The 19,328-nt window shown below is 39.5% G+C and overlaps 1 protein-coding gene across 2 annotated transcripts; it reads right to left on the reverse strand.

Annotated features, from left to right (window-relative positions):
* Window positions 1-99: 99 nt before the first annotated feature.
* srpx (sushi-repeat containing protein X-linked) lies at window positions 100-19,074 on the reverse strand. 2 transcript variants are annotated; one of them, XM_067603826.1, is made up of 10 exons: window positions 18,916-19,074; window positions 11,345-11,401; window positions 9,047-9,235; window positions 7,388-7,564; window positions 6,040-6,166; window positions 5,786-5,907; window positions 4,121-4,300; window positions 2,622-2,755; window positions 966-1,087; window positions 100-885 (listed from the first exon to the last, which is right to left on the reverse strand). In XM_067603826.1, the coding sequence occupies exons 1-10, from the start codon at window positions 18,974-18,976 to the stop codon at window positions 702-704; spliced, it is 1,353 nt and encodes a 450-aa protein (XP_067459927.1). In that variant the 5' UTR covers window positions 18,977-19,074; the 3' UTR covers window positions 100-701. The 2 variants fall into 2 exon arrangements, with proteins under 2 accessions (XP_067459927.1, XP_067459928.1); XM_067603827.1 differs by lacking the exon at window positions 11,345-11,401 and having other exon boundaries at window positions 18,916-19,071.
* Between the last annotated feature and the right edge of the window lie 254 nt (window positions 19,075-19,328).

Consider the following 19,328-nt stretch of genomic DNA (forward strand, 5'->3'; position numbering starts at 1 on the left):
GTGCTCCCTTTCTTCACTTTCTCTGTTTTCTGCCCAGTATTTTCACCTCAGATGGTTTTGCATATCTCTTGCACTCATATTGACACACTGAAGATCACATCCTCTGTGATAGACATGTTTAATCAGTGTCTTGTAAATTCAGGCGTGGATGTACAGCGTACTAACAGAACAGCATCTACAGTACACAATACACACACAGTGTTCCAGAGAGTGTCAGATAATACATCATTATTAGAGAAGTGGGACATAAATATTAGACAGGCAAAGAGTTTCCAGTTCATACAGTAAAAGACTTTTTGTACAAAACATATTTCTGCTTTGAAAATAATAATAATAATAATAATTATAAAACATACAGATAGACAAGACACAGGAATCAATATGATTGTAATGTACTGTATGACTCATTTCATTTAATAACTGCATTCGATCAATCTCCTAGCTTCAGATCAGCACCATGGCTGACATCCCGACCTTTGATGTCACACACACACACACACACACACACAAATTAACACATGCACAGACGCATACAAACACACACACTTACAACTTCTGGATATAGGGCTGACCGAGTTCAGGTAGGAGTGTGTGACGTGGATAGAAAACAGAACATCTGAGTTGGTCCCGTCTGCTGTGACAGAGGAGGAAAAGGATCAAAGATGAGAGTCCATGGAAGTGCACTGAACGACCGCCGTGTTTTATGATTGACAGGTCTGGCCTGCCTCCTGCTGCAGCACCATCTCGTCCTTGCGGAGGGGGAAGGTGTCAATGGTGGTGAATAATTCAGCTGCTGTGATCGGGAACGGGTAGCGCTGCTTGTCCATGCCCTGCTTGTCTACCAAGACCATTTCGAAAGACCTTTGTGAAATCTGGAGCAGTAACCTGGGAAACACACATCAGCTCAGTAAGCATAGGGAGCAGGTCACAGTGCTGAAGTTATGAAAGTGTGTGTGTGTGATTACCTGAGTTGCAGGGCCAGCCCAGGGGAGAGCAGCCTGTGTCGAATTCGGCCAACCTGTGCAGGGTAAGTCCCAACCAGCTCAATGACCGTCACGTGCCTCAGGTCCAGTCCACACTGGGCATGCTGTTACCACGAGAAAGAGAAAATGATCCATATCGCATGGATTACTGGCTGAGCAAGTTTTGCTGTTTAATAACTTTATTATTGATTCTTTTCCAGGCAAAAGAAAACTGAGCACAACTTCTATTACAAAAGATAAAACTCCAACCAATGTTGACACTATTTTTTAATTATCAATTAAAGCTCGTCTTCACTGACAAAAAGTGTTTTGCTTTTTGTTGCTTCAGTTGGATGTTTGAGCTTCATTGTGCAGAATGATGTATGTGCAGAGTTTGACACTAGAAGACTATATTCACATTCATCTGCTGAATGAGGAAAATTTCTCTGTCACAACTACTTTGGGAGCCAATCCTTGTCCAATATTGAACTTAATCAAGTGTGATGTGGAAACTTGAAGCCTCCACTGCACAACACTTTTCAATCTTAAACTTTTCAGTTTTAAAAGTTGTCTTTGTTAGTTTGCAGATACAACGAGACAAGAAAACAGATTTGTGAAACACAGAAAAAAAATATTTTCAGTAATTGTCTGTAATCAAATATCATTGTAATAAGAAATCATTGTAATTGCACATCTTTGTGTTGGGGGAATGTTTGAAGAAATTCTAATAATTTTGCCAACAATTTAGTCCTAAAATTTTTATTTTCTTAAAACATGATAAAAAAAATTCCCAGTACAGCAACTTTATTTCAAACAGTTTCCAGTAAATAAGTGTCAGTATCCTGGACAAATTGCCTCAGTAACATCGAGAACATAACTTGAATCAAGAAAATGCTTGAAACAAGTTCTTAGTACTTCAGCAAGTTGAAGTTTGAAAATTGAATTTTTAGAACTACATTGTAGACAAAAACAATCATAATATCCCAGAGCCAAACGTGACATCTTCTAATTTCTTGTTTAGGCTAAAACTCAAGTGACTCTCAACTGCAGTGATATAAAACAGAGAAAAGCAGCAAGTCCTTAAACTGGGGAAGCAGGAATCAGACAACTTTTGGCATTTTTGCTTAAAAAAATGACCAAATTAATTACAGAATAGTTGCTGATTAATTTTCTCGATGAATGGACTAATTGTTTGAGCGCTAGATAGCACAGACACCTTCTGATAACCCAACTCAACACGCCAGATTCCAGGAGCCATCACTCAGGTTGTTCACAAGCTGACGTTTGTCTTTTCAAATTATAATCCAGTCACTTTGAAAGGTCAGGCGTTTAAAGACAGCTCTGACTTAATGGTTTCTGACGACCAGGAAAGCATCCAACCCGAGAATAGCCTAATCACAGCCTGTGTCAGTGTCATTTCTTTATCGTCTTGACATTTTCTGTTCTTCAGGACACCCCGGTCCTATTTATTTGTCTCACTGCTTTGTCCCACTTTGGCAGCTGAGCGAGGAAGAAGACCAAACACACCATGGTCCCCTTTTTGATCAGCATTAGAAAGGACAAACATTACTTCAGTCATTTCTTCATTCCTGTTCTCCCCTCTACCTTAGTTCCTCCGCATACATACGAGTCATTTTCTCTCTGTAAGGCCTGCCTCACCTGTAAGTTAGTCATCTGGAAGCGATAATTATGATTGGCAGCTGTAGGGGCCGAGATAATGAGGAGTCGTCGTTTCTCATAGAACTGGTCCAGCAGTGCGGCAGCTGTACGGACTCCCACATTGATGTTCATGGCTGTGATGACACAGAATGTACAATTATGTGACATGACATGAAACATGAAACAGGATACAGTGAGATGCTGCATTATTTAATTCATTTCAGGCTGTTCAGCAGATGGAATTAACTATGACACTATTGGTCGAGTATTCAACTGTGATCTGAACATGCAACATGGAGTTGTTGGACAACATTTTCTGGCATTTCATTGAAAATAAATCAAGAAAATAATTGAATCGATTAAAGTGGAAATATTACGCTTTTTGTGGTTTTCTGTTAATTATATATGTTATGATGTCGGATGTCTATTTTAACATGGTCAAAGTTCCAAAACGTAACATTAATTGAAATAGAAAGTCAAAAGCCCAGGCTTCAACCTGCCCTGAACATTTTCAGTGGTTTTTTCTACCTTGTTGACGAGCTGATGTCAGCTCATCACACATGCCCATAAACGGCCATCCAATCCATAGCCTTGGTTGCTAAGGTTGTTGCTAAGGTTTTTCCATGTGTTGTTTGCGTTGTCCCCTCTCATATTTCGGAGTGGATTTCAGCTCAAACATGTACGGATGTATTTGAGGAGTTGACATTCCAAGTGAAGAATGAGAAAAAGTAGTCAAATCCTACTACTATAGTTTGTTTCATGGTTTGTTGACGTAGCCTCCGGAGCCGCTGGAAGTCTGCCGTGATACAGCTTCCGAGAGCTGACCAATCAGCACAGAGTGGGCTCATCTAGGGGGCGCTTAAAGAGACAGGAACTAAAACGGCCTGTTTCAGACAGAGGCTGAACTGAGGGGTCAGTATAGGATAAATAAGGAGAACTTTGAAGTGTGAGATATTCCAGTAGAAACCAGAATATAAATGCGCATGATGGCCTCTTTAATTGATGATAATAATAATAATCATTAGTTGTCGCCATGAATAAGTAATGTAAATGTTACACATAAACTATATTGTTAGTTCTGTGAATGATAATGAAATAATAACTATTGGAGTGAAAATACTAAAAGTTACTTCTGCAACAGTCCAGAATAATATTGTGGCATTATTCCTACTAAACTACATTATTTATCACAATGAGTAAGTGACTAGTAAACTTAAGAACTTAAATCAAAGTAAAGTTACAATTTTACAATAATCTCTAATGGTCTGTTGCACAAGAGCTGCAGCACAGTCTCTCCCATCGGCTACTTCTTGTCTCACAGATACAGACGTTCAATAGAGGGACGTCCAGTATTGATTATTCTAATCGATGGATGGCAGAGGGGTTCTGTGTTCTCCTCCACTGAGCTGTTCACATGGACACAGTTTAGCACAGGTGAACAAAGTTTACATACTGTGGTTCTGTTTGTGTACATGTGTGCATCTGTGTGAAGTACATACCTGCACAGTTGGTGTCTGTTCCAGACCAGGTGAGTCCATACTGGCACACTCTGGCAGCGCTGCCCTGCAGCTCGTAGCCGCCTGTGCATTTGAATTCACAAGTGGCACCGTAGTTGTCTTTGTCACTGTCACACTTCATATAACCGTTGTCAGGGGGAAATAGTGGGCTGCAGCGGCGCACTACACAGAGAGACAGAGAGAGAGAGAGAGAGAGAGAGAGAGAGAGAGAGAGGGGCACAATAGACATGTGAGGCAGTGAGGTGGGATTAAAAGAAAGGAGAAAGAGGAGGAGGATTGGCATCTACTGTAGAGCACAAATCTACAAATTCATGGAAATTAATGGAATTTGATGGAATAATTTAATTTGTTTTTCCACCTCATATTTAAAATAAACAATCCTAACCTTAAGAGAGATTTTGTAAGATATTGTATCTAGGTTTAATATCTGAAAAAGTAGTAAACTAAACTAAACACTGGTATAAAACTACTGCCACATCATTCACATCTGTGCTTTTCATACTGTACATGTCAAAATGTCTTATGTGAAAAAGGCTTATGGATGCATATAGTAAGGAAAATACTTGTGATGGAAAATTGATATTTTCTCTGAAGAATATAGGGGAGACCTTCCCCCAAAAATGGGAAAAATGAATCACCCTCATTGCAAACAATGAGGATACTTTCAAATGTGGATAAGGATCAAACTAAGGACAATGTAGAAATTAAGACAGTAAAGTAAGAAATGTAAACTCCACTGGGTTCTTGTGTCTTGTTAATGTGTATTTGCTTCTTTTCTTTCAAAAATATTTTTAAATTGTTATAAATAATACCATTTTTATCACTAAAACTGTAGCTGTGTCTTCATTAAAGTTTGTATCTCTACACTGAATAATGGAATAATCATAACGGGATATCATGGCCTGCCTGATTCCAAAGGCTCAGACAAATACAGTTGATGTCCTCATTAATTTTCTAAGTCAGAAAAATATCACATGGCCTCATTATTTTAAGTTACTTGGCTCAGGTGGTCATCAGTCCCTCATGAAGATATCACATGAAATAAGCCCCTGCAGTATGATGGAGGCCAGAGATTAAACTCCACTGTTTGTTAGTTAAGTGGATTTATTTCACCCTTAACATGCTACACTCTGGTCCGCTTGTCTGTTTGTTATATGTAACAAATTGCACTGTGTGACTAAAAACCTTTATTTATTATTTTGGACTTAACAAGTCACAGAGGGCCACCCAAACACACCATTACTTGGAGCAGAACCATTTCCTTCAGATATCAATCAAACACAAAAATCTGGTAACACTTTATTTCACGGGTCCATCATTTCCTTGGAAGTTTTCTGGAAAGAATTTCTTAATTATATGTGGAAATAAAACTCAATTCAAACCCAAGTAAACATCCATTCATTCTTAATTTATTACCTACAGACAAATTTCACAAATTGCACTGACTAAAAAACATGGAGGGTCCACAAATTCATTAGAAACGTAACAATTGCACACTGTCTCCATTTCCCCCTTTATTAGCAGCAAATTATTAGTACTTTCCTGAAGACTTCTCGGAAATAACCCATAAAATAAAGTGCTGCTAACATCCTGCTCCACACAGATTGATGCGTATATCAAAAACCTTTCATCTCCTCCTCTGCTTACCTCGCACTCTGACAGTGAAGCGGCAGGATCCTTTGTTCCCTGCACGGTCGAACACAGTGTAGGACATCTTATGGAGCCCCTCTGGGAAGTCTGATTTTGAAGGTTTCCCTTTCAGAATAACACTGCAAAAGACAGGCTTGTTTAAATCTTTCACTGAGACCTCCCTGTTCAGACTGGAATAAAAAATAGGACCATAGAGTGCGATGAAGCGACATAGGAGAAAAGTCTAGAAGGGTGTTGGAGATGAGACTTACTCTGTAAGGATGCCATCTGCAGTGTCCACACCCTCCGGTGTTTCCCAGGCCACCCTCGCGGTCAGTTTTCCTGGTTCTGCCCACTTGTCCTTCAGATTAGGACACTTGATTTTTGGAGGATCCATATCTAAAGAGAGTGGCAGCAAAAAAAAAAAGAAAAAGAAAGGGAGAAAGCAAATCTCTGAAATCACATCACATGGTCCACATTTAAATACATATTACTACATAGGCCACAAATGGAGAGTAGGAAATTTGGTTTCTATTGGCCAAATGTTAACAGTGATAACCGTGGCAGATTTACCACTCAAATTATAAATATTTATTGCTTTTTGAAACAATGGCTCCATGATTTTAGACAGCAGGCTCCTCACTCAAGCCGGTGACAGACAATCTTGCTGGGTGAGATGACAACTGTTGCCAACATATTTTATCAGCTATTGCCAGCTAGTATTCACTCCATGACTTGGATTAAAATGCTGTCACCAGCTGACTTTTTAATGTTTCCAGCTGTCTTGTTAACGAGGCACATAAAAAAGGCGTCTTAAATATGCACTTCATGGCTACATACATGATACCATACTAAAAGACTGGAGCTAAAGCTGTGTGTCCAGTGCAAAAAGTCAGCAACCTCACCAGTTGGTGATACATGAAGGAAAAAATTGTTTTTGTATTGCAGTGTAGTGCTAATTAGCTAGAATTCTCGCAAACTGCCATTTTATTCCATCATTACCTGTTTGGCTGTTCAACAAACAGACTAGTCACCTATTGTAACACATTGTATTCTTGAAGCACCATTTACCAACACAAACACCCGAACTTAAAGAGTTCAAAGAGCAATGATCATGACCGACAGAGACATTGAGAGATGATAACATTATTAGAGGAGGTCCGGCCAAAGTCTTTGTTTCAAGATCGTTGCTCTGAGGAAACATGAGTCTTTAAAGTATCCTTACAGACAAACTTAGAAGACTCAACATCATTTCACAAACAACCCTGGTGAGGATGTGATGGCTGTGATGCAGCGAGATCTGAGTGAGTCTCTGCAAGCGAACACAAACCAAGGTAGAAAGACTATTCATTCATTTATATGATCACCTAAGTGAAAGCAGTTATAACTCAGCTTTCTGTGAAAAACATTTTCAGGCTCAGACTCACTGCAAAGAAGTGAAAAACATTTACCATGTATTTTTATTCAAACATCAATTTTCTAACTTTGCATTATGAGGAATACTCTTTGTTGTTTAGGCTTTCATTCAGTATCTTTGCGCCTTAAGAAAGTCATTAAATCAGTCTGTTACACATTAGGTATTTACCGTGCAGCTGCAGAAAAGAACACAAACTCTCTTACCAACACAGGTCGGGACTCCAGCGCTCCACATCTTGCTGTGCTGGCAGGTTGCCGTCTTCTGGCCCTTCAGACTGAATCCAGGGGAGCAGAAGAACTCACAGCGAGAGTTGAAGTAAGAGCCGTCTGAACACTTGTAGCCGCCGTTATTGGGCATGTTCAGTTTAGGACAGCGGATCTCTGTCAGAAAGAGCTCAATGTTTTTTAAGGGCCTTTTTGACAATTTTATTTTTCAGGTATTTCAAAGTATGTATATCGAAACACTAGATCTTCTCACCCACCCCCTCCCAACAAAAACAAGTGGAAATACAATAAAACAAATGCCAGAGAGCAATAAAATTATTAACATATTTGCTTATGACATTCTTAATCTTGTTCTTTCACACTCCTTTTTTGGTTCATATTTTCATCCAGACCACTTAAAAATGTTCTCCACACCTTGTTTAACATTTCATCGGAGCTATAGTGAATTTTCTCCAGGTATAGTGAGGATATAATTTCATCCAGTCACTGTTTAAAAGCACATTTCCAATTATTCAAGATAAGTCTTTTGGCTGTGACCAGCAACAGAGCATCTATAGAGCAGCAACCAAAAAGAACCTTTCTGTCATAAATAAAAGAAAACCTGTGAAAAATGTATAACCAACATTTAACCAAACAGCAGAGATTGATGAATACAATTTGTTCAGCCTTTTAGTGCGTAATGTCAGTGATAAATCAATGTGACCTAGATAAGTCCATCCCTTGCATTTGTTGAATATAAATGTACCCTTTTAAAAAGAAAAAAACTCTCCCGTAAAGCAAAACTCTTTGCTAGATGCCAGAAAGAGATCGGTCTTGATGGAGTGCTGCTTTGAATTAAAGGTTTTCGTTTTTCTATTCAGTTTAGCTTTCTGCAGTGAATTTAGACTGATGCATTATTAAAACTCACAAGTGTGTTGGCCTTCTTCAGAATAGTTTTCATTGTGTTTGATGTCATTGTATAACTGATCAGCACTACTGTCTTGAGGAAGAGGCCTTTAAGCCGAGCTGATTCTGGAGCAGCAACGGTAGTTGTAGTAATAGTCGTGGCAGTAATTTTCCATCGGTATTCTGAGTAACAACGGCTTGACTTAGTTCCCCCAGGGTCTAAATAGTGTTTCCAAAGAGGCTTTCACACTCTGACAAGAATAAACCTCTGAGAGAAGCAAAGGATCTAAGAAATGTGTGGTATAAACATGAACTAATTTAAAAATCCTGAACATCAGCTACAGGCAGTTTGAATTTTAATGTAAAATGTGATTAGAAAGAGACTGCTTTTTTTTTTTAATTAAATAAATTCTTAATTAAATATTTAAAGATGATTGCTCTTTTGGGGAAATTTGTTGCACAGGGTGATATCTCTTTAAACTACTTTTAGCTGCTAGCAAGAGAGCTATCACACAGAAATGACTCAGAAATCCTCCAACAAATTACAACTGCACTGCTACTGAAATAAACTGTATGAAGAAACTGGCCTTCATCTTAAGACTATGATATGAACAATATGTAAAATACTGGACTGTACAGTGTATGTGAACACACTCAAAAATGTAAGAATTACTATCAGCCTTTGGGAATCCATGAGGCAAACCTAGTATGTACATGTATGGACATAATGTTCAGGTGGACGTCACTTCTCACCTCGGCAGGCGTAGTTAGAGGACCAGTGTTTGCTGGCCATGCACACTACTTCTACGCTTTGGGCCTCGTATCCCTGCTTACAGCGGATTTTACAGCGTGTCCCCATCACGTTCCTGTAGTGCTCTCCTCTCGGGGTGCGACAGCTCACGTCACCATGTTTCACCTTGATGGGTGCGCACCACGGGGTCCCTAAAAATGGAGAAAAGAGAACCGTGCTGACCTTTTCCTTTACTGCATCAAAGCAATTATGTTTTTATGGTACTCCCTCGTAATGGGAGAGAAGGTGGTTAATATCAGTGTTCAATAACTGGCACTTACCTGGAGACCATAAAAGCTTTGAAAGACTTTCTTATAAGTGTGAAAATGTGAAAACCCGCCCATCATCTGAGCACAGACAGATATGGTGGATTTCTCATTACCTTATCTGTGATTTCCCATAATCCAGCGGTGTCTCGTGAGGATAAGACAAACAATGATGTGTTAAGGGCACTTGTGTGTGTGTGTGTGTGTGTGTGTGTGTGTGTGTTTGTGTGAGTGTGTGTGATAGAGTGAGAAAGTCTCCTCAAAGATAAAAGTCTATGTTGAGAGTGCAGCTCTTTATTGATTCTATTCACGCTACTGATTTCGAGAATCAGCTCTGCTTATTGTGCTATTATGCTGGAACCATTTCCATCCCTCCAGGCTTTATTGTGTACTAAACATGTTGATTAGACTAACTACAACCATAACAGTGTTACTCTAGCTCAATAAAGTCATTATTTTTACAACTTCTAGTGTCTATACAGTACATGTGAGGCTATGGGCAGCAGCTGATTAGCTTAGTTTGGCATAAAGACTGGAAACAGGGGGGAAAGCTAGCCTAGGCTAGCATAGGCTCATTAAAAAGGTAACAAAACCCACCAACCAGCACCTCTTAAGCTCACTAATTAACACTTTATATCTTTGCTTGATTAATCCGTACAAAAACTTAAGTGTAAAGAAAACAAATTGTGATTTTATGGGGGATTAACCAGTGATGGGTAAGAATTAGTCCCACACATAACCCCCCAGTAAAGACACATTGTCATTTTTACTTTACTTTTACGCAAAATTTAGTCATTTGTGCTCTCAAATAAATGATTCGTGCTCTCAATTTAGCATTACGTATCATCTTCATGCCATTAGTCCTGTCTTGCATGTTCCCTTCACACTCTCCCTCTTGGATTTAATACAGTTATATTGATCTACTGAGATATGTGGTTATTTTTCAAGTTTTGGCTGTTAAACACAACATTGTGTAATCTTTGAGTTCCTCTTTAACAGACTGTTTCACCATAAAAGCTTTGACGACAATGCGGATGTCATCCAGTTCATAAAAACTCAGCTTCAGGGTTCTGCAGTGCTCCATAAATAAATGTGCCACTCCAGGCTTTTAATGCCTTATACAGACAGAGGGGAGGATTTAAAAAATATAATGTAATATAATTAATATAATATAATATAATGTATAATATATATAATACAATATTAAATTGAGAATATGAATCAGTAGTTTGTGCGCACAAATTACTTATTGGGGAACATTAGTTATATACTGTGTAAACAATTTTTTTGACAGCTTCTGGGCTCAATATCCCTCCCTACCAGACAACCATGTTTGTTTTCAAAGTTTCTCCGCCCATATTGGATACCTTTACTCATCTCTACAAAGCTTGCGTAAAAATTCCTTTTTTGATGCCAAGTTTGAGGGGCCACAAGGTTTCTATTCCAATACGCGGAAATCAAAATCTGCAGTTTATTTCCTGCTGGCTCAGGACAAACACTCAGCTTGGTAAACCAACACACACACACACATGCATGCACTTGGAGAGGAGAATACACACCATCTTAGGCTAATTTCCAGTTGGAATAAAAATGAGTATTCATCACACAGCAAGCCTCCCACACTCCTGGTCTCTCTGTATGTGTGTGTGTTGGCAAAGTCTCCACAACCACTGAGTAAGAGAAAATAATACTACATTTGAGCTTTTACACAAGGGGAGAGTTTGGCTTGGCTTCGAGGATAATGTTCCGTGTCTAAGTGACCCGGAATTTAAAGCTAGAAGCATCTTTGACGTAACTGTGTCGGTTTACAAAACTGGCTGAACTAACTTCTGTTGAATTATGACTCATTAGGGGAACTTCATGAACTCTCAAAGAGCTATTTTTCTGTATGAGGTGAGGTATTTCGGGAAATCGTGTTTATTTTGATCTCAATAAAACGATCCCTAAATTGAAATGTGGGTCACTTTTCAGAATGCACGTGTGTATTGCAGTCACCTTTATATCTACGAGAATACCAGTCCTCATCGTCTCCATAGGCGTACTGTCCTGACCCTGGGGATAAAAGGAAAGGAGAAAAAGAAACTAATACAAAGAAAAGCGCTGCATCCAAGATGTTAGGCAATGTTTGAAAGCATTGTCCTGGGCTGACCCGTACAGTACCGAGAACAGGCTTACAAAGTATTGCTTAAGTATTTATCTGAACCAGACTCTGGGGGGTGATCTGGATCTTTTGGACAGGAGACATGCAGAAAGAAGAAAAGATCGTCTTTTTCCATCTGGTTTGGAAAAAGGAGTCTGTTTAACACAAAGATTCACTGATTCAATCCAGTGGTTTCTTGTTACGGGCCCCCTGTTATGTTTGGTAGAAACGGAGGATGTAAAAATATTTTGAGACTCTTTGTTCCAAAACAGCTCCCATAGATTATACTTACCATAGATAGATATCCATTTTAATTCAGCTTTAACATTGCACACATCACTCAGACACAGCAAAAGATGTTTTTGACTATAAAACAGCAGCATCGAAGGAGGACTGAAATGTTTCTCAGTGGTGGCTGCAGGACACAGTTCAGTGGCACTGGTGAAAGACAAATGTGAGGAGAATTGTGATGAGCAGGGAGGATTATTTTAGGAATGAGGAAGGGATGGAGGGAGATAGAGCAGCTGAGGAAGCAATAAAACAAGGATAGAGGAAATGGGTGAGGAAGGGGTTAAAATGGGGGAAGGGTGTTCAACCTTGGCCCCGGGATGTTTTGAACTCCGGTGTGAATGTGTCCTCTGTTCAGGATCCACAAGGGAAGAGTGTTCCACCCTCCTCTAGCTTCATATACTAGTTTCATGTTGGTCAATGAACCCGATACTGTGCGTACATCTCCCGTCCCCTTTCCCCGTTTCCCATCGTGGCTTTTCTGTCAGTTTAATAAAAGCTGTCTGGACCAAAATGCCGAAAATCATCTAACACACACGCACAACAAGCTCTGAGGTTTTAGCAGTCAGATCACACAGCATGGATTGTACAGAGCAAACTGAGTGAGTAGACTGAGTGAGTCAGATTTAGCTGTCTAATGGGAAAACCCAAAGTGTCTGCTGTTTAATGGGGAGAAGGAGACGCAGGAAGGTATGGAAAACTAATCACAGGTGTGTGTGTCTGTGTGTGTGTGTGTGTGTGTATGTACGTGTATATGTGTGCGTGTGTGTCTCCCCCTTCAAAGTGCACATTAGTTAGAGACACACACACCAGAAGAATGATCAACTTTCAGCCATTTCAGGCAAACAGGAGCTACTTGTTTTGACTGGCTGGCAGGTGTTCCCAAAATCCATGACTTAAAGGGGACGGAACATGCTTTTTGTGATTTTCTGTCATTCATATACTGTTATGTTGGATGTTAAACATGGTCAAAGTTCCAAAACTTGAGGTGAATCTATGTAAAAATGCCCCCTGCATCAAAAGTCAGGGCTTCAGCCTGCTCTCAACACTGTTTGCAAAGCTACTATATCCCTGTCGAACTGACGTCAGATCATTCACACATTCCTACAATTGGCCGTCTGTTCCACAGCCTTCATTGCTAAAGTTGTTTCATGGGTTGTTCAGGTTGTCCACTTGAATATTTCAGATTGGATTCAGGCTACAGAATGCACGGATTTATTTGAGAAGTTTGTATTTCAAGTAAAGAATGATAAATAGAGGCAAAATCTGCAGACAGGAAGCTTCCATGAGCTAACCAATCAGAACAGAACAGGCTCATTGGGAGGGGGGCCTTAAAGAGACAGGAGCAAAAACAGCCTGTTTCAGACAGAGGCTAAACTGAGGGACTGCATACAGGATCAGTATAGGATAAATAAGGAGTTTTTTGAGCTGTAAACCATGCAAAGATTCCAGTAAAGCCCCAGAATATAAATATAGACCTGAAAATGTGCATATGTTCCCTTTAATTATTCTCTCTTCTACAGACACAAATCCCAACATTTCTTAAACACTAGTTATGGTCAGCATTTTTTTCTGCAATGGACATTCAGTGTAATTACATTTAGCAAATACTTCTGTACATAGTAGTTTTTACTGTAAGCGGCGGAGTCCGCCAGTCCCGTGCTGGTTTGCACGGCCTGCAAACCGATGATACGCAGATGATAATGTTTTGTACTGTGTGACCGATTCTGTCCAACAGCCATCATGAAATTACAACTCTCCTTTAATGCACTGCAAGATGCACTTATTCATCTTAAATTGGTACCCAATGAAAATAAAAATGCTGTGTTCCAGATCCAAAGATATAGATTATAATCATTTCTATATCTCTACTTTAACTTTTACTTTAACTGTTTAACTTTGAGAGGGTCACAGAATATAAATATCTTGGCATCTGGCTTGATGACAAACTTACATATTTTAATATCACATAGAAATCCTTCTAATTTAGCTACGACAAAAGCTCGGCCTGTTGTAAAGAAACAGAAGCAGCTTCCCTCTGACCTGTAGAAAGAGGGTTGTTGATGCAGTTTTCCTGTCAGTTCTGGATTATGGGACTGTCATTTATCGACATGGTGGCTGCCTCCACTGTGAGGCCCCTAGAGTCCACTTACCACTCGGCCCCCTGGTGACAATTACAACACTCACCACTGCATCCTATACGCTAAAGTTGGTTGGCTTTCCCTATCCAAGAGACGTAATAACCACTTATACTTATTTATCCACAAAGCCCCTAGTGTAAAATCCCCAACTTATATATATATAAAAAACACTTATAACTCTGTAACTTCAAGAACATTCTTGATAAATGCTCTCTACCGGTTACTTTCTGTCTGTAATTTCATTTAACTATGCAAGGCGTTAGTGTAAAAGAGCATGTATGCTCAGCCAACCTACTCTGTATGAATAAATAAGTAAAAGCATTCAACTGGTATAACATGGGTTGATTTTTATTATGAAGGAGCCACAGGAATCACCATGCGGTCATCAAAAATGCATCTACATAACCAGACAACCGTCATTTTCAGCACTTTTGGATGTAACCCACATCAGTTTTAAATATTGCAGGAAGTAATGGAACAAGAGGGAGCAGATGTAGTGAGCTGTTAGACGAAGAGCCGCAGGCAACGGGCTGCATAACTCTAACTTCTCAACAAGCCAACTTTACTGTCCTCTGCTGAAACTGCTCACCACGTGTGCAGTATGAAATCAGATTCAGATGGGAAAACAGTTGATTATTGACCGACTTCTTTATTAAAACAACCTGAGTTTGTTTGGCTGCGGTGTAAACAGATACATACAGACCCCCCAAAGTTCCAAAAGATTTTTTTTAAATCTTGTGTCAACTTATTATCTTGTTACTGACCGATTTTCTTTCAACCAACTACTCAATTAATCAAATAATAATTTCAGTTTTTTCAGTTTCATTTTTTTTCATAATACAAACAAAATGTGGTTTGGGGTTTTCCACCTCCGAAGTAACCAGCAGTACAGAGGACATACAAGGACACCGACAGCAGTGTGAACACAGAATAACTCGCAATATAAACCAGAAGATATGCTACATAAACAAACTTTCAGAGCCAAGACAAGCCTTTTTGTGTGTGAAGTCATCTCTGTACAAAAATCTGTTGAACGAGCCTGCAGGGACAGAGCAAGACACACAAACACGCCTGTGCTGTATAAGCCGCACAGAGCAGAGGCCGTCAACCAGAAATCAAAAGTAAAAACTGTTTTGGCGTCTGCGCTGTGTGAGTAAGTTTCATTGAAATTAATCAATTTGCTATATGCTAGCTATGACAGTTGTCAATACACAAACGAAATGTGCCATAAATTAGGTTAGTATTCCTATGGAAGCCAAGTGTTAATGTTTTCCTTAATACATCCATGAGGTTGCTGTTGTCACTCTTCTTGCCTGTAGGTGGCGCAGGTTAGAAATCGATCCCTATTTACTATAAAGTGCGCTGTTTATCTTCTGACATTTTATTTGATTGTCCAAATGCTGAATGTGTAAATTTATCCACTATATAGCACATAAACGTATAAAAAATTCCACAATGGAACAAAAAATTAATGTCCATAGCATGTATAAAGCATTACATTTACAGATGCGAAAATATCTGTTGTGACTCTAAACATGTTAAAGCTGACTGACAGAATGATGATGATTGATGAGTGTCCAAAATCTCATTGTACTGCTCACTATAGAGTAAAATATTGAGAGTCTGTTATACAGGGAGAAGTGAAGAGTGATTTTGGACACTTCTCAGGTCTGAAAATGCTGCAACTGTACGGTTAGATGATATTTACTTAGTCTGGCTTGTCCTTGTCGATAAAAGTATTTGAGATTCAAAGTCTAGGAGGAGAATATGTGATCTGAGACTTATTTTCATTTAGATCTAATAAATCTCTCAACATGATGAGGTTATATCTTCAGCCAGCATCATCCTCTTGTTTGTTTCTTTTCTACTTCAAATGACTTCTTAGTAAGAAAAATGTCAAACTGTTAACAGTGGAGGGAGCATAAAAGCTTGTCTTCCTGACAAATTGATAAACTTTCAATTACAGAGGCTGATAATCCAATTAGTTTTTCTCTGCAGGTTTGTAATAAAAACAGTCATTATATGGAAGCTTGTTATCTGTAAATGTTAAAGGAATAGCTACAAGCTAACAGAGCAGAAAATAATATCTTTAACTTCATTTCTTTAACTCTCAATTCAACATGATTGCAGAGTTACAAAATTCCTTTTGGAGCACTAAACTGATTTCTGTCCCAAACTCTATACCAACACGCCTGCTGCTCCTTTCTTAACCACGTCAACATTTCCTGAAACTCAAGAACAAACTCTTGATCCTGTTGTTAAGTCATCTGCAGTGATGGACCCATAGATCAACACAATATATAGTATTAATGGTGAAAAATAAATCTTTTTAAGAGTTAAGAGTGTAAGTAAAGGCTAAGTAGCTACTCATCAGTTAGGGTTAGGTTATGGTTTTTGGCTTTGATTTGATTGATAAAGTATTAAAAAAGGGTGGTTGGACTAGAAAAGTTCTACTTCATCCTTCGCCCTTGTCGAACATTGAATGGTTATTATTTGTGTTGCTCACTGAAAGTTTGCTGTTATTTTTATTTGTTTTCTCTCTCTGCCTATATATTTTGTTTTGTTATTTTAACATGTTCGAAATAAAAAAGAATCTAATCTAATCTAATCTGATCTGAGTAGGATCATGCACCGGATTACCTGAGACACAAAAATGAGTAATAGCAGCAGAGTTCATTGGAAATGATTCCTTTTGAAAGTATTCATGCAGATGTACAGATAGAAACCTATAATTATATACTGCTAGAATAACACAGCATTCATCTGTCTGCTCTTGATGCTGCACCAATCAGTACATTTGTATTAACAATGGATATAAAATGAATAACGGCCAGATTACACCAGGCATGGACATGGTGCAACACGTCCAAACCCTGCATAACCAACTGCATTATCACCTGGCAAAACTCAATATGCATGCAGTGACAGAGAATGGAGTTGGTATAGCAGGTAGAAAACCCTGTTCCGCCCGGCCTACGTGATGCACTGCGTCCATGTCTGCTGTATTTCAGCTGTAAGTGTGATGTGGAGGTTGTCACTCATAGAATCATCACCTGACTCTCCAGTTACCTTCAGCTCTATCAACATAGCATTTTATCTTATCTTGAAACTTCATTTAATTGATTTTTTGGCCACTTGGGAGCAGCGCAAACAAGTTGTGAGAGCATTTATGTATAACTTTTTAAGCTGATATTTTGAACTCGTTAGCAAACAGCTGCTTATTTACAGCAGTTAGTCCAATATTCACTCTCTTTTAACTGTTTTGGTTCCTATCAAGTCCTGAGGGAAACATCTGGCTCTTTAGCTGCTAAATGCTCCACTATGTTCACCAGCTAGTTGCTAACTGTGTCTGTTTGCTGTTTGGTGCAGAGCATGTAGTGTACAGTGGGCTTTTAGGGCTTCTTGCTGCAACCAAATACGACACTATGAGAGCTGTGAGAGTGAACTAAAACAGTAAAGTTTTGGGCTTGACAGTTAAACAATGAGCTGAAACTTGCTATGAAGCTCCGTAAAGCTGAGAGGAGCTGCTTAGCCACTGATAATTCTCTGTAGGTTCATCACTATGAGCGACACCTCTCACATTACACATTATTATTATGAAAATATTGATTAGTCTGAATCTAAATATTTGCAACAGTTCATTCTAACGATATTATTATTATACGTGCTGCTTTAATTTCAATCTAGAACCACATAAAACATCTCTGATTAAATACTTCGTTCCTTTGTAACTGTTCAGGATTTACCTCATAAAGTGTTGCTCATTTTTGTGGCAGAGACACTACTTTAGAGTAATGGTTCTCCAGTGATGGTGCTGACATTTCCTGAAGTTACTCCCTGTATGTGTGGAGGATCTCTGCCTCAGACTCACATCAGTAGCATCATGGAAAATATGATTAGGCTCTCATGAATACTTGCTGTTAAGGGGTTTAACTGTACGAAGAAATGCAGAACACTGGCCTTAAAAAGAAATCCCAAAGATTTCCGCTGTTATTAAAGGCATGCACACACAACTGATAAATGGGCTAACTGACCACCAGAACAAACACCAGCACACCACTGTACCCCTCATAAATTCACACACGCACAAGTACGGACCAGAGGCCTGACTGTCAGGTCGACAAGCAGTTTTTAGTCTGTCAGTGTAAATCTGCTCGCCAGCTTGTGTTCATGTTCCAGCCTGTATGATCATACAGCAGTGGTGGTGAGCCATTCTCAAACCATCTACAGGCACATAGCCACTGTGACTGCACACACACACACACACACACACACACACACACACACAAAACTCTTACGTCCAGACTTTGAAGTCATTTCAGCTCCTCACTGCAGACTACAGGCTCTGCTCTGTCTGGCTCCGTCTATCCTGGCAGCCTGTATGTTCCCTTATGTTGGATGCCATACTTCAGTGTGTGTGTGTGTGTGTGTGTGTGTGTGTGTGTGTGTGTGTTTTACAGAGGGTCCTTCTCTGTTTACTCAACACCAGGACAGAAACCCATCAGTAAAGTACTGTAAAATACTCCAGGCAAGCTATACCAACATGCACCAGATGTGACAGCCCTCTGCAATAATTAATTTGGATGATGGAGGTTTTGCTCTCGGGCTCTTGTGAAAGAATATAAAGCATACAAATTGAAGACAAGGAAAAGCTCTGCACCTCAGCTTCCATTAAAGCCACAGACTGAGCTCTGTGCAGAGAAACGTCCCCCAGATGCACACTGTACTCCCCCCGCTTTCCTCCCCCTCCACGTAAACACAAGCGCGGTTCACCAAAAACCATTAGTGGAGATAAGAAGCCTCAAATACATGCAAGAACTGCAAAATAAAAACCTACAAAAAACAGAAAGCGTTGACTATAAATCCAGCATTAAAACGGCTATATATCCCATTTTCATCAGACTGTCTAAAGATAGCCTGTTCGATTATTTGATCCGGACCAGAAGAGTAGAGAAGTAAACGGGGGTGAATGTGGGCCCTTTTTTATCGGTCCTTACCTTCGTACCCGGCGCAGAAGCACAGCTGGACAAACAGGAGCACCAGCGGCCACATGTCCATATTGAGAAGCGGGACAGACGCTCTTCAACATGTGAAGGGAGCTTGCAGGAAAACTTCCAGCGCATTCCTGCTTTCCAAAGACCCGCCTCTTGCTCCAGAAACAAGGGAGGATTCTCCAAACACAGTCAGGCTGACCGGTATGAGGGAAGGCAGATAGTGAAGGCTTTGCCAACCCCTGTTGGTAAACTGTGACATGTATTCATCATCACCGCAAGGGACTGAACTAATAATAAACCCACTTATTAAAGTTATTTTACTCATTAAAGTCTCTGATCTCATGCACTCTGAATGTTTATTTACCCAGTTAGTTACTGCACATAAGTATGATTTAGAGGTACCTGAGTACTCATAA

This window comes from Thunnus thynnus, chromosome 11 (genome assembly GCF_963924715.1).
Source record: "Thunnus thynnus chromosome 11, fThuThy2.1, whole genome shotgun sequence".
Lineage (NCBI taxonomy): Eukaryota > Metazoa > Chordata > Actinopteri > Scombriformes > Scombridae > Thunnus > Thunnus thynnus.